The sequence below is a fragment of the Mustela nivalis genome, assembly GCF_964662115.1.
Source record: "Mustela nivalis genome assembly, chromosome: 14".
NCBI classification, from domain to species: Eukaryota; Metazoa; Chordata; class Mammalia; order Carnivora; family Mustelidae; genus Mustela; species Mustela nivalis.
The window spans coordinates 65,636,989-65,651,811 of record NC_139033.1 but is presented as its reverse complement, the minus strand read 5'-3'; the positions used below and the strand labels follow the sequence as shown (position 1 = coordinate 65,651,811).

Here is a 14,823-nt window from a genome sequence, read left to right as displayed (position 1 = left end):
AACTGCAATTTAAAAAAACACACTCTAAGTGCTGTGAAGTGTGTAAACCTGGCGATTCACAGACCTGTACCCCTGGGGATAAAAATATATGTTTATTAAAAATTAAAAAAAAAAACACACACTCTAAGAACGACAGTGACTTAAGAAAGGTGGTCTGATCTGACATTAGTCTTGATTGTCACAACGGATTTAGTGATTTTGCTAAAATAAAGGTGAAAATATAAATTTATGGAAAAACATAAAAATCACTTGTGAATTGTCTCCATAGTGTTACCCACGCAGACATTACCAGCCCATCATTAGAACAGTCAGACATATGCAACAATGACTGAGTTTGGTCATCTTTGACATTTTCCTTATACTCGGTCATGTAATAAACCATAGCTTTATACTTATTTTCTGTTTCATTGGCATGAAAGTGTAATTGTCAGGGTAATATAAGAAAACACTTGAAGAGCTTAATTTATAAACTTTAAATATTTAAGTATATGTCACTTTGGCCTCCATTTGTCCTCTTGCCCCATGGGGCACAAATGTTGGTGGCGGCCGGAAAGGGTGCGTACCAGGATCCCGGATTCTCTCCGATCCAATTCCTCCTCCACGCTGGGCTCCCGCAGCTGTCCCGCAGGTGCCCTCGGGCCCCGCCCCCTCGTCCCACCTCCTCGGGGATTGGCTATCTTGGGCTCGGGGGGTCGGCCCCCAGGTCGGGATAAAGTTCGGGGTCGCCGGCGCAGGTGGCTCTGGGTTTCAGGCGTTGCCTGTCAGGGTATCGTGCGGCCAGGTGGTATCCAGCCGCGCGCTCTCGCTGCGCTCCGGGCGGCGTTCTCTGTCCCCCTTTCAAGCCCGCTTGTTTCTCCGCTGACCCCCGGGTTCGGCTCTTTCGGAGGAAAGAGTCCAGAGTCTGGGCCTCGGTGCCTCGCGAGTGTCCTGTCCGAGCAGGCTCGGCGCGCCGGCCCAGGGCGGCGGGGTGGGGACCCGGGCCGGGAGGGACTGGTGCGGCGCGCGGGGCTGCAGGCAGCAGGGGCGGCGGCCGCTCGGGCCCCGGCTCGGCGGGGTGAGAGACACCCGGAAACGGATTCCACTTGGGTGCCCGCGCGAGGGGGGCGTCTCGGAGGGAGCGGGAGAAGGAGGCGGGCGGGCGGCTGCTGAGTAATCCCCGCCGCGGCGGGAGGTGGCGGCCTGGGCGCTCACGTCCCCCGCCGCGCTGCAGCCCGCCCGGCTCCACCCCCCTCCCGGCCCGCCCCGGCCCGCCCAACCCCTCCCCCGCCCCGCTCGGTAGCGCGCCGCTCGGGGCAGGTAGAGCCGGGCTCCGGGCGCGCGGGGGCCGCAGCAGCTGCCGCCCGACCTCGCCTCGGCCCTGCGCACAGCCTCGCGCGCCCATGGCGGGCTCGGAGCAGCAGCGGCCGCGGCGGCAGGACGACGGAGAAGCGGCGGCGGCGGCGGCGGCGGCGCCCCTGCAGGACGCGGAGCTGGCTCTGGCTGGCATCAACATGCTGCTCAACAACGGCTTCAGGGAGTCGGACCAGCTTTTCAAACAATACAGGTGACGGACGCGCCCTGCTACCCCCCGCCCCGGCCACGCGCCCCTCCGGGCCGGCTCACGCGCCGCGGTCTGCCGCGGGCCCCAGCAGCCACCTACCCCTCCCGTCGGTCCCTGATCCCTGGCCCCCGTGCCCAGGTCGCCTCCCTCGGCCTGCGCTGCAGCCGGCGTTTCTGCGCCTTTGTCACATCGCCCCCTTCCAGCCCCGTGCTGTTGTCCTTTGGCTCCGCGGGACCCGCTACCCGTCCTCCCCGCCGTCTCCCCTCACTTTTTCGCCCCCCCGAGAGGGGCGCCCAGTGCTTGTCCGCTTCCCTCTCACCCGTCCGGAGCCCGTTGGGTTTGGGGACCTGGGACCGGATGCGATGGGAGGCAGCTGGAAGCCTCAGACTCGCAGTGCTGTGCCCAAGCAGCCTTTGTGACACGGAGCACACCAGCTGCATCGTGCCCATTTCTTGTGCCTCGCATTACTTTGCATCGTTGTGCATTCCAAACGCTTTTCTTGTTTGGAAACACATGCGTAATTGCCTGGTAGTGCGGGAATGAAAAAGAAAACTCAGCCGAACTCGGCTTGCTCACCTCTCTCTCGGCCTGTCTTCTAGAACTCAGTCCTCCAAATGAGTTCTTAATGCCTTTCGAGCGAGTGGACGTACATGGACCTAACTTGAAGAAAATGGAGGGACTGTAAATATATGTAAGGGGGGAAGGAAGGACACGTGTGCTCAGTTAATTGCTTTTTAAAAAATGCGTCTTTTTAAAAAAATGAATCGAAAGAACTGAAACCTGGTTAACGTTCTTCTGTGAGTGGGAGGAGCCTTCAGTTTCACTGGGGACCAGAAGCATCTGCTTTCTGGTTTAGGAAACGGAGTTTGTGATTTGTCCTTCCAGTGGTGAGGCGTCTCCAGGGTGTTGATTAGCAACTTCCCTGTAGGTGGCTAAGGGACACATGCTTCACACTTTTTCAGACCTGGGTGGTTTGGTAGGAATGAAGGGACCGTTGTGCATCTGTGATCAAGAGCCACAGTCTGTAAGGAAATGAGAGGGATGGGGGGAGGTAGAGACGCCTGACTTACTCCGACTTCAAAGATTGCTGGTTCTATGGTTGGAGCTTTCGCTTTTCAGTGGCAAAACAATATCTCCGAACTATGAACTCTTCACTATAGACAGTTTACTCTTAAATAAGTTTTTTTGTTAAAAAAAATCACAAAAACTGAAAGTGGAAACCTCTTAGCTTTACTCAGTCTACTTTGTTTTTAAAAGCTACCAAGCTGATTTCAGTCTGAGAATGTACCTCCTGAAGAAAAGCAGACATGAGTGTTTGGTACAGTGCTAATTATTATTATTATTTATTTGTGAAAGATTTTATTTATTTATTTATTTATTTGACAGATCACAAGTAGGCAGAGAGGCAGGCAGAGAGAGAGAGAGGAGGAAGCAGGCTTCCTGCTGTGCAGAGAGCCAGATGCGGGGCTTTGACTCCAGGACCCTGGGATCATGACCTGAGCCAAAGGCAGAGGCTTTAACCCACGGAGCCACCCAGGCGCCCCATTATTATTATTTTAGATTACCAGTTTATGTTGTATGAGAGAAGACTGGAGAAAGCCTGAGTCAAATATACTCTTGAGTTGCTGATCAAAATACAGTGCTTGTCTATTTCAATACTTCTTTTGAATTGCTATATTACTTGTTTTAATATTTTTTTCTAAACTGCTTTCATGTACTTAAATAGTACCTTGTGATTTCTGTATATTGAAAGCCTGAAATAAGGCAAAAATACTGTTAAATAGGCAATCGTAAGTGCTGTTAAAAGCGGACAGATTATGAGCGATAGAATGATGTTCTCACAGAAACAGATGTACCTAAAAGGAGTTTCTCTGTGGGTATGTTGAGGGTAGAGAAGGGGGAGGTGTCCAGGGAGGATTTATAGTATAGACAGGAGCTATCTACGTGTGTATGTGTTTTAAAGATTCATTTTATTTTAGAGAGAACGGACAGGCAGGGGGAAGGGCAGAGGGAGAAGGAGAGAAGCAGACTCCTCACTGAGCCAGGGCACCCAAGTTCCACGACCCTGAGATCACACAGCCTGAGCTGAAATCAAGAGTTTGCCACTCAACTGGCCTGAGCGCCGCCCCCGCCCCCACCCCGGTGCCCCTACTTGTGTTTTGAAAATAAAAAATGAAATAAACTATTGTAGTATCTGTGTTCTGCCTGGCACAGTGCTGGCATATTATCGCTTTTATTCTCACTATTCTGGTGACAACAAAAGGGTGAGCTGTATTATACAATTTTATCAGGAGGGGCTTGAGTCTCCATGTTCAGCATGGACCAGGACACAAGTTTAGCGGATCTAAGTCAGGGCTGTTTTCATTATCTCATTCTGCTAGTCTCACTAAAATTATTATACAGTTGACCCTTGACCAACATGGGTTTGAACAGCATGGATTTACTTTCATGTGGATTTTTTTAATAGTACTGTAAATGTATTTTTGCTTCCTTGTGATTTTTTTTTTTTTTTTTTGAAGAATTTATTTGTCAGACAGGGAGAGCACAAACAGGGTAAACAGCAAGCAAAGAAGCAGGTTCCCCACTGAGCAAAGAACCCGATGTGGGGCTTGATCCCAGGACCCTGGGATCGTGAACTGAGCCGAAGGCAGATGCTTAACTGATTGAGCCACTCAGGGTTCTCTTCCTTGTGATTTCTTAACAAATTTTCCTCTAGTTTACTTTATTATAGGAATATAGTATGTGACACAATAAAATATTTTCAGTAAGGCTTCTGGTCAACAGTTGACCACTAGCAGTTAAGTTTTTGGGGAGTCAAAAGTTGCATATGGTTGGTGCCTCTGACCCCCACACTGTTCAAGGATCACTGTATTTTAGGATTTGCCTTCTGACCTTATTTACCAGTAATTCAGACTTTCTTAAGGGGGAGAAGTGGTAGCATTATGCCATGAGCTCTCCCTTGATCCATCTAATTTGTTTGTGATGTGGGATGGCCTGGCATTCTTGCCACCTCCCAGGTGTGCTGCTGATCCATATTTTGGTAGGCATGGTTGTGTAGAGGTGCGGCTGTGGACCAGGATCCTGTAACCAGGCTTACAATCGTAGTTCTACTTTTTGTGGCTGCTGACTTTGGTTACTCAAAATTTGCTTCCTCGCTTATAAGATGGGAGTAGTGTAGATCTTAATGTGATTATTAGGATTAAAAGAAAGACTCCGTGGTAGCTGGCACGACGTAAAACCTCAGTAAATGCTAGCTAGCTGCATACCTGATGCCTTCCCCACTATTGTGCTTGCTTCTTTATGGCATAGTTTGAGCAGAAGGGAGAAACATCCTGTGTGCAGGTAGCTTTTATATTTAAGGTTAACCTCACATAGAGCGTATGAAAGATTTAGATCCTTTCTGTACTGGGAAAACCTCACATAGAGCGTATGAAAGATTTAGATCCTGTTCTGTACTGGGAAAACCTCACATAGAGCGTATGAAAGATTTAGATCCTGTTCTGTACTGGGAAAAGTGTCTTGTGTTCCAGAGTTGAATGGCTTGCTGGAAAAGTTAGTGACTTTATTATAAGTATTCTAGGAACACTTCTCTGCTCTGTTTACAGAAGAGAAAGCTGTTTGGTTTTCTCCTTTCTTAGGATTCTTTTGTCACAGAAGACCATCCTTTCCCTAGGAGTAAACCTTCCAGAAGCTTATCCTCCTGGTTTAACAGTAGAAACCTATTTTGCATCTTGTGTAACAATAACATTTGTATTAAAGCAAGAAGGTCATTTTCTCATGCCGCCTCACTAGCGTGATAAAAGTTTCATCAACAGCTGTGGAATGAGGAGAAATGGTTACTTTATAGAAACCTATTATGAAGGACATTCTGGATTAATGAAAAGCCTGGATTGTGTCTTTTAGATACCCGACATATAGGAATTAGAAATATATGCACAGCAGAGTCTTTCTTTTGAGCTGTAAGAGGCTCCTTAGTTGGGATTTCAGAATGTAACTGTCACTTCTATTGTGTACTGCAGTAATAATGTAACAAGGTGCCCTATTGTTGGTACTGAGACCCCATCATGCACTTGGGGATGTGTTCCCAGAGATTGAGACAGATGCATGCTACTGTGGAGCCTTTCTGCTTTGAGCTGAAGGTCACAACTTGGTACCTTCATGATACTGACTACCTGAAATCAAATTCCTGTTGTTGGTCTTTGGGCTTAGTGATCTAAAGCAGCAGTGCTCACTCCCCCTCTGCCCCTGGCCCCCAAATGATGTTCCATGAGTGTGACAGAGACTCAGAGCTTTAGGTATTTGGACACACGATAAAATAGGGGATCATTACATGCACAAGGAACATGCCCTGGATTTCAGGTGCTGTGGTGTAGGTACAATTGGCAGGGGTGTGAGGAACAGGAGATGTTTCCTGTGTCCCGCTGTGACCTGTGGGAGTGGAGAGCAGGAGGACTAACTCAACAGGAAGGAAACTTTTGTGGAGGAAATGCTGCCTGGGCATCACGATAGGGGAGGAGTTGGGAGGAGTTTGTGGCAGGTGGAAGTGAAGTCCAGGAAACCGTGGAAAACCCACATGGAGCTGTGAAATGGGTGAACGCTGCAAACCATTTGGTGTGATTACATTGTCCTGTTGGATGGCTGGTTCCGCACTTGGCATTGTTTCGGATCTCTGGTTGGTCCGTGTTTCCTGAGAGCTCTGGGTTCTGGGGTTATTTGCTGCTGGTCGTCCAGTCAGCTCATGTTGTGTGACCACCGCGTTCCTCACCGTGATGTTCCTCACTGTGGCCCTCATGTCCATAATTCACTCTCGGTGCCTTTTTCTCTTTTTGACTTGCAATAGTTTTAATTGGAGAACTAGCGGGAGAGGGGAAGCACATTGAGCTGGAAGACCGGAGACCTCGGGAGCTCCTGGCCAAACTGAACTATGTTGTCCTTCTTTCCCAGGCTGGACGTTTATCTCCCTCCTCTGCCTGGTGCCTCCATCATCTCCTCCTGCTTTAACTCCTGGTGTTCTTTCTGACCTTAAAAGGCCGTTCTTCCCCTGCCAACACTACCACCAATTTCTGGCTGTAGGTGTTATTAAAAAGTCATATTAAAAAATCACTGTCCGCTTAAACAGGAAGCCTGTAGTGGCTCTAAAGCATGTTCATTGAGGATAAATATAGATTTGCTATAGAATTGGTAAATAGTTGGTATTATATGGGTTTTGTTTTTCTTTAACATTTTAAATGATAAAGATGGCCAAAATTTATTAAAAACAAAAGGCAAGAAAAATTCATGGTTGGTAATATGTTTATGTTTAAAATGAAAGTATGGATCCTAAATCCTTTAACACAATTAATGCTTATATGACAAAGCCTTATGACCTGCGTCTCATTTGTGAGCATGTCGATTACAGAGCCGGTCTTGTCATAGAGCTGGCTCTGTATAATCCAGGGATTGCTGGCGGTGGCCTCCGGGCCAGATCTGGCCGGCTGTTCTTGTAAATAAAGTTTTATTGGGACACAGTCACTTGATTTTGTCTTTTCTGTGGCTGTTATGCAATACAGCAACAGTAATGAATAGCTGTGACAGACCATGTAGCCTACAGAGCCTAAAATATTTACTCTCTGGTCCTTTGCAGAAAAAAAAATCATTGACCCCTGATACAAACCAGAGTTCTGGCTGGAAAAACTCAAAAGTCCTGTGTAAGAGACCTGGACCGATAGGTACCCTGAGCTTCTTTGCCCAAAGCTGTGGCAGGTGCTTGAGAGGATGGGAAGAGCTTGTAGGCCGCCTGTCTTTTCTGCATGTCTGGCTCTTCCTACATAGCAGCATGTTTGTCTTGCTGCTGGAGTTTCTGGAGAGTCCACTGGTGCAGAAATGGAAGAAAAGGAGAAGCAATGAAAAGCAGAAATGATGTAAGAGAACTGGCAGGAAAGACAGGAAGCGCCTCTGTTGCCTTTTTGCATCCTTCTCAACTTAGGGCTGTGTGTATTTAAAAAAAAAAAAAAGCTCCTATTCCCCCCCCCCCCAATCATTGCGCTTCTGGAAAAGTCCTGATTAAATATTCATTAAAGATTCATTTTGTTTAATTGGGATCCTTTTAAAAATGCAACTGCCTGTAGACTAATTAGAGAGTTTATGTATGGGAAATTAACAGGAAAAATGAGTATGTATACTGCAGGGTGTGTGTGTGTGTGTGTGTGTGTGTGTGTGTGTGTGTGTGTGCGCGCACCCACCCCCAAGCCCAAAAAGTTAGATATGAACACTTAGAAGAATCTGTGTGCTCTGGGTCCTGCGTGCTCCATTAACAGGTAGTTCTGGGAGATTCGTCCCTACCCTAGTTAGAGGACTTGTACTGAGTGAAATGAAGTTTGGGTGAAGGTAAGAAGGCATAAAGGAAGAGTGCATGAGTACTGAAGCATAGAACACTTCCTGTTCTAGTTACACGAAACCACTTGGAGATCCCCAAATACATCATCATATTTCAGAGGCGTAGGCCTTTTTGCTCAGGCTCTTGTAGGCCCATTTTTTGTACCCTGGGCTCCTTGCCATGGTCACTGTCCTTCCCCAGCAAAAACAGTGGGACTTTCAAAAGGCTAACGCTGAGAAGGGCTTGGGAAGTATAAAGGACATACAGTAAGTAGACGGCTGTGTAGCAAAGAATTTTCCTGTTATTTCAAAATTGCCTCGTGCCAGGGCTGTGGTTGGGTGGGGGCGGGGGGGACCCAAATCTGCCTTATACCTTTTCCACCACTGACTCTGTTTCCCGAATTCTTAGTGTGCTCTGCAGCCAGTACATAGGTCCAATTTGGGATTGAATTGCCTTTGTGGGCAAACCTGGGTATATAGTCACCACTGAAAGCCTTTTTATTATGGGAGAGATGCATCCTGGTTTTTGAGTGACTTTGCCTGCATGGTGTTTTTTTGTTTGTTTGTTTTTAAGATTTTATTTATTGACAGAGATCACAAGTAGGCATGAAGACAGGCAGAGAGAGAGCAGGGGAAGCAGGCTCCCGGCTGAGCAGAGAGCCCGATGTGGGGCTCGATCCCAGGACCCTGAGACCATGACCTGAGCCAAAGGCAGAGGCTTTAACCCACTGAGCCACTCAGGCTCCCCCTCCACTTTTTTTTAATGTAATTGACATAGATGTTAGTTTCAGGTGTGCAACATAAATGATTTGTATCTATTGTGAAATAATCACCACACTGAGTCTAGTTGACATCCCTCACCATACATAGTTACAAAAACATATTTTTGTATAAAACTACCCATAAATTTGCTGCCACAGAAGAGAAAGTCCTGACTTCCTGGCATCTGATTTGGAGATTGAAATAGGGTCTTTTTGTTTGTTTTGTGTGTAAAGGTGGTTGATGGTTTGCTGTCTTAGTCCTTTTCCTCAGCTGGGGTTGCTTTCTCTATCTCCTTCTTGCTCGAGGATTTCAGAACACAAGAAATATATATATATAACAGGTAGTTACTCCTGTCTTACAGGAAGGTGATCCGTTATTACAGAGAAAACCCCTACACAGCGTCTGCCATGTTTGGGACACCTAAGATAGAAGCAGGTCCTTCAAGGTGCTATTGCTTAACTATCTTTCAGTCTACCTCAGAAACAGTCACTTTTTCACTTAGTCTTGTCCACAGCTGTAATAGCTGTTGAAATCACTGGCTTGGGTAGCTGACTTTTCCTAATATACCTCCAAATAAGCCCTTCGCGGTAAATAGTAGTTGGTGCTTACTGGATGCCGGGCCGCGTGCCAGCGCTCCTGGGACGTGAATCTTTATTTTATCCTGCTGCAGCTCTGTGACCGGGTGCTCTTGTTATCTCCCCCTCACGCGTTGGGGGGAGGCACAGTTATGTTGAACGACCTGTCCAAGGTCACATGGGGAAATGGAATTGCGGGGTGCGACCCAAGACCATCAGACTCCAGAGTCTGTGTGTGTTTCCCCACTACACGATACCGTCGTTCTTCTGTAACTTCTACAGTATGAGCGGTTGGCCTGTGTGCTGCTAAAGCCATTTTGAGGCCGGGAGGACAGCAATATGCAGACCACACCCTCAAGCCCACCGGGGAGTCTGTCTCCAGAGAATGAGACTCCCAGAGCTTTTGGCACTTTGTGGCTCTGAGTCTTCTATAGGATAAGGGTCCCGGCTTGGCATAGGATGTCTGACGTGTCTGCTTCCCCGACTCCTCCTTTGTCCCCTCCCCACCATCATGCTGGGGTATTTTGTATAAGCTGACTTGTTCTGACTGATCCAAGGTGGTAGGAGACCTCAGTGGCCCTGCAGGCTCTTTCTGTCCCTTTCTCCAGCACTGGTGAAGTCTGCACAGTGTTTCCACGGTCGCCTGTCCTTATGCGCGAGCTGAGATTGTAGAGATCGGTGCACATCTCGATCTGAGGTTCCTGGCCTTTCAGAGGTCGCTGGAGTAACGTGAGGTCCAAGGGGTCTTAGGGGCATATCAGCACCCCTTTATTTGCCAGTCAGCAAGTATAGCCCGGGGCAGTGCCCTTTAGGAGCTTGGAAAACTTGATTATTCATCCTTGCTCCCGCCCTGATGTGCCCTGACCCCGTGGAGGTGCTCCAGCATGCCCCCTGAGTTGACGCTCTGCATCTCAGAACCAGGTCACAGAACACCCGTCTGGCCTTCCAGCCTCTTGCCTTCGGTGCATCCGGGCTGCCCAGTGCTGAGTGTGGGCGCAGTGGGGAGCAGAGCTGCCTCTGAGCACACACTCGTCCTGGCAGGGGCAATCAAAGGGAATGCGGAGGGCTCTGATGAAGTCTCCTGATTCTGAAGTGACCTCAGGTGTCAGCTGTGCTCGGCCAAGCAGTGGCAGCTCTGGGGATCGTAGTCCTTGGCGTGCTCTGTCCCGTGCTCAGTGTCTTGTGTGCTTGAGAGGTGGCCTAGCCTAACTAGCCAGTCTTTGTGATGTTTTATCAGTCGCCTGCAAGGCTCTGGGCTGCCCCTGGGTGGTGGTGGTGGCATGCTGTGTTTTGGTGTTACTTGCCTCTATGGCATGAGAAGGCAGAACTCCAGCTTCCCTACCCCAAAACCCCTGTCCTGAATTTCAGGAAGAACTGTCTTGGGAAGAACCTGGTGGCTGGGAAGGGAAACGTTCTAGAGCAGGGGCTCTCCACTGTATCAGATCTAATGCCTCCTTTTTATAAGAACTGTGTTATAATTCCCCTCCTATGATCCTAAAGTAAAATTGACAGGTGACCTGTTCACCCAATGTCTTAAAGGTCCATATTATAAAGGAGAAGTAAAAAAAGCATAAACTACATATGTTTCAAAATGCTCACTATGCCTTCATCAGATGATGGAGTGCTGGCACCTGTTTGTGATGAATACATTTGGATTTAAGAAAAGTTCAGAAGCCATTCCATAGTAGAAAAATGAGAGGGGCACCTGGGTGGCTGAGTCGTTAAGCGTCTGCCTTTGGCTCAGGTTCATGATCCCTGGTCCTGGGATCGAGCCCCGCATTGGGCTCCCTGCTCTGTGGGAAGCCCACTTCTCTCTCTCCCATTCCCCCTGCTTATGTTCCTTCTCTCACTCTCTTTCTCTGTCAAATAATAAATAAATTCAAATCTTAAACAAAAAACAAAAAAAGAAAAACGAGAGAGTGGGTAAAGTTTGAAATCAAAGAAGTAATAGACCAGACTTCTCTGTATATGCTAAGAGAAAGGGGGGAAAATACCGTAATTGAAGCTGGGCTAATACGCCAAGGCCAAACACTGCTGAAGTCGAGCAAATGAGGAAGGGTGACAGTTTTGCAATGAGCCGGGCTGCCTGTGTCAGGGTAGCATCTGAATAAATAGTTTCCTGCATTAGGACATGGGATGTGTGCTGACAATGTGTCTTAGAAAATAGGTCTCCTGTCTTTAAATCCCTCGCCAAGTCACGCACTTTGAAGACAAGACCTTTAACAGAAGTCCAGGATTAGAGGATGAATTAAAAAGCTTACAGGGAAGTTGGGGTGGGGGTGATGGGCTTCCCCTGAGGACTGTGTTGGAGTAGGATGGAAAAATAAGGATAAAACCCCAAATCATTTATGTAGTCTTTGCGATAAATCTCAGCGTGTGACAGATTTTTTTTTTTTAAGATTTTATTTATTTATTGGACAGAGATCACAAGTAGGCAGAGAGGCAGGCAGAGAGAGAGCGGGGGAAGCAGGCTCCTTGCTGAGCAGAGAGCCCAATGTGGGACTCGATCCCAGCACCCTGAGATCATGACCTGAGCTGAAGGCAGAGGCTTTAACCCACTGAGCCACCCAGGCACCTGTATGACAGATTCTTCATACAGGATGGGAAAAATGAAATATATTGACAAAAATATTTGGAATCCAGGATTTCCTGGCTCTTCAGAACTGCTCGGCTTTCAGGACGCTTACAGGAGTGCTCAGCATCCCTGCTCTGTTTTGGCCCGTGGTAGCCACACACTCAGGCTGGGGTAGCTGTCGCTGGCTGGCAGCCCCAGGGCCACACGTGGTGCTTCTGCTGGTGACATAATTCTCTAAAATTGTGACCGAATCTCCTATTTAAACCGTGCCGCGTGACTTTGTACTTCTTGTGCCCATGGAAGTAGGTTCAGGGGTTGTGCGGGACATGGCACCCTGTGCGGGCCTCTCCCACATTTCCGGCGGCCTCACATCCACCGCCCCTTGCGCTGCTGTCATTGCCGCAGCCCCAGATTGCCCCATGGATTCCCAAAACCCCTCCGTGGAGAGGCGCTGAGCTGCAGTGGCTGAGCTTGAGATGAGGTTTGGGCTTTGCTACTGGCATCCTGGGGCTGCAGGGAGCAGTGCAGGGCTGAGGTCTCTCCGCTGACAGCCGAAGAGGGGCTGCCCCGGCCAGTATGGCTGCCGCTGGAGGAGCGTGGTGGAGAAGGCAGGGCCTCCATTGCTTCTGTGACCACAGGTGCCAGGGCAGAGCCCAGGGGTGGGGTTCCTCCAGTGCTGGGCCCCTGGGGTGACTGCGCTTACCCACCCGCTTTTCCACTTGTGTGTACACACACACACCTGTTTCTAGGGCCCAGAGCGATCTAGGAAGGGATCCTAGTGCTGGTTTTTCTGCCTCTCTCCATGTGGGCTTGCAGAACCCCAGAAACCCCTTTACAGTGGGGCCAGCTTGCAGGACCTGTGCCTTTCCAGCCTTAGGTGACTCTATTTCAGAGCCCTACTCTGTCTGCTCCGTCCCCACCCAGGTTTTCCTAATGTTTAATCTCCAGGTCTAAACTGGTCTGTGGTTCACATCCTTCCTAGGAAGTGAACAAGCTTTTTGCTAAGTAGGTCACTCACACACACACACAGAGAAGCGCCAAATCCCCACAAGTCAGGGTGCAGTTACCCCGAAGTTTCATGGCCAGGGAGACCACAGAAGTGATTCTTCTCAAGGGGGAGGAAGTAGGGCAGAGTGCTTCATGATGGTTTTCTGTTCCATTGTACTTAGAAGCAGCGAGTAGGAAACACATGTACCATTTAGTGGTGTGCCATGTAGATAAGGTGCCTCGATATACGGATGGAGTGTTCTCCCGGGTCCCATCCTCCACTGCGATGTCAGCTGCATCCCATAATACATGTCAGTTGAGCCTGTCCCTACGTGCTCGATCGCCCCATCCTGTTCCTCACTGGGTGCGGCTCGGGGAGACCTGGAGTCTGACCGTGATGCGCGTCTCTGAGCTCTGACAGTTTGTGGCACTATCTGCCTTTGCTGCTCTGGCCATCTCACCATGTCGATAGAGGCCTTTTGCCTTGACATTGTGCTTTCTTGCTTCCTCTGCAGCAGCCCCCCAAGTTTTGACTCCGTGGGGATTTTCATCCCGTAAAGTAACCGTCACCAGATTAATAGATTTTGTAAACGTCTGTATCATTTTCCCTTTATCACAAGTAAAAATTGTGGTGCTATCCTAACAGGACAGGAAATGAGGGAAAATGATGTTTTGTATCCGAATCCAAGCTGAATTTGCTAAATGACAGAGATTCGGGTTTTGAGAAACAATTGGATTAAACGAAGATCATGCTTCATGACCTCTTTAGGATTGTTCCTGGTATAATGAGTCACTGTCAAGCCTTCAAGTGCTCCCCACCCCCCATGCTAAACACTGAATTGCAAAATCTCAAATTATGTATTGCCTTTGATCTCTGTTGCAAGAAAGGACTTTCCCTTTGCATCTTGTAAATTATGCTCGCCCTCTTTATGTCTATAAGAAACAGGTTGAAGTCGCCTGCATACTTGTGACTCTTGAACTGTTCAAGGCAAGAATGGGGCTGCTTTTTTTGCAGCCGTTGGAGTAATTGGGTTTCTGCCTTTCCCCTCCACATTATAGCAAGGTCTGTCAGTTTAATTGCCCAGGAAAGTTTTGTTTCGATTTGGAACGCCATTTGCTTCAGCTGTCAACCACCTACATCTAAATGGCTTTCGGACTGATGATTGACAAGACACTCATTACTTTGAATTATCAAAATTACACATTGAGCTAGAAATTATTCCTCTTGAAGTAGCACAGAAAAAAAGAAAGGGCCATGGGAGAGGGGAAATGGCTGTCTAAAGTCATTTAGCCAACTGTCAAGACCTGTCGTGTTGGAATGCTTAGAGATTCTTGTTCTAGTGACATTGCTATTATAAAAAGGGCAAGAAATGAGAGAATGGTTTGTGTGTTTCTCCGTAGCCCTTGTGTTGGCATCTCAGATCTGGACTTGGCTGATAAGAGAGAGTAGTTGAGTCTAACTTGAAAACTGTGAGCTTTTCTCTCTTCATAGAAGAATGTTGAGTTTTATCTGAGTAAAATAAAACCAGACCTCATCAGAGAGCTTTCTGTGCAAGCCTAAATTTATAGTTAAGAATGCTTAGGAATGATGAAGAAAAGACAAATGAAGTTTTCTTGACCAATGGCTCTACTAAAAACTGAAGGAAGATATAGTTGCCTTGGTGAGCGGCCCACATTTTTATATAAGTTCAGAGTTGTTTAATAAGAACTAGTTTACTAGAACTTTATTATGAAGAGTAAGTCTCTAGTTTGACTTTGAAATGTCTCTTAATAGAGAAATCTAAAATTTCTGATTACAGGGCACCTGGGTGGCTCAGTGGGTTAAAGCCTCTGCCTTCGGCTCAGGTCATGGTCCCAGGGTCCTCGGATCGAGCCCCGCGTCAGGTTCTCTGCTCAGCGGGGAGCCTGCTTCCTCCTCTCTCTCTGCCTGCTTCTCTGCCTACTTGTGATCTCTGTCTGTCAAATAAATAAATAAAATAAAATAAAAAGATTTTAAAATTTGATTACGTAAAATAGTGTTTGAATTGCTC

The 14,823-nt window shown here is 47.9% G+C and overlaps 1 protein-coding gene across 2 annotated transcripts in view; it reads left to right on the top strand.

Annotated features, from left to right (window-relative positions):
• The first annotated feature begins 1,259 nt into the window (after window positions 1-1,259).
• TTC39C (tetratricopeptide repeat domain 39C) overlaps window positions 1,260-14,823 on the top strand; it is a 106,706-nt gene continuing 93,142 nt past the window's right edge. Inside the window, exon 1 of one of the 2 annotated variants that reach the window (XM_082698713.1) lies at window positions 1,260-1,543. In XM_082698713.1, coding sequence (XP_082554839.1) covers window positions 1,380-1,543 — 164 coding nt within the window. In that variant the 5' untranslated portion in view covers window positions 1,260-1,379. The remainder of the gene's footprint in view (window positions 1,544-14,823) is intronic. The other variant, XM_082698714.1, reaches the window with a different exon arrangement.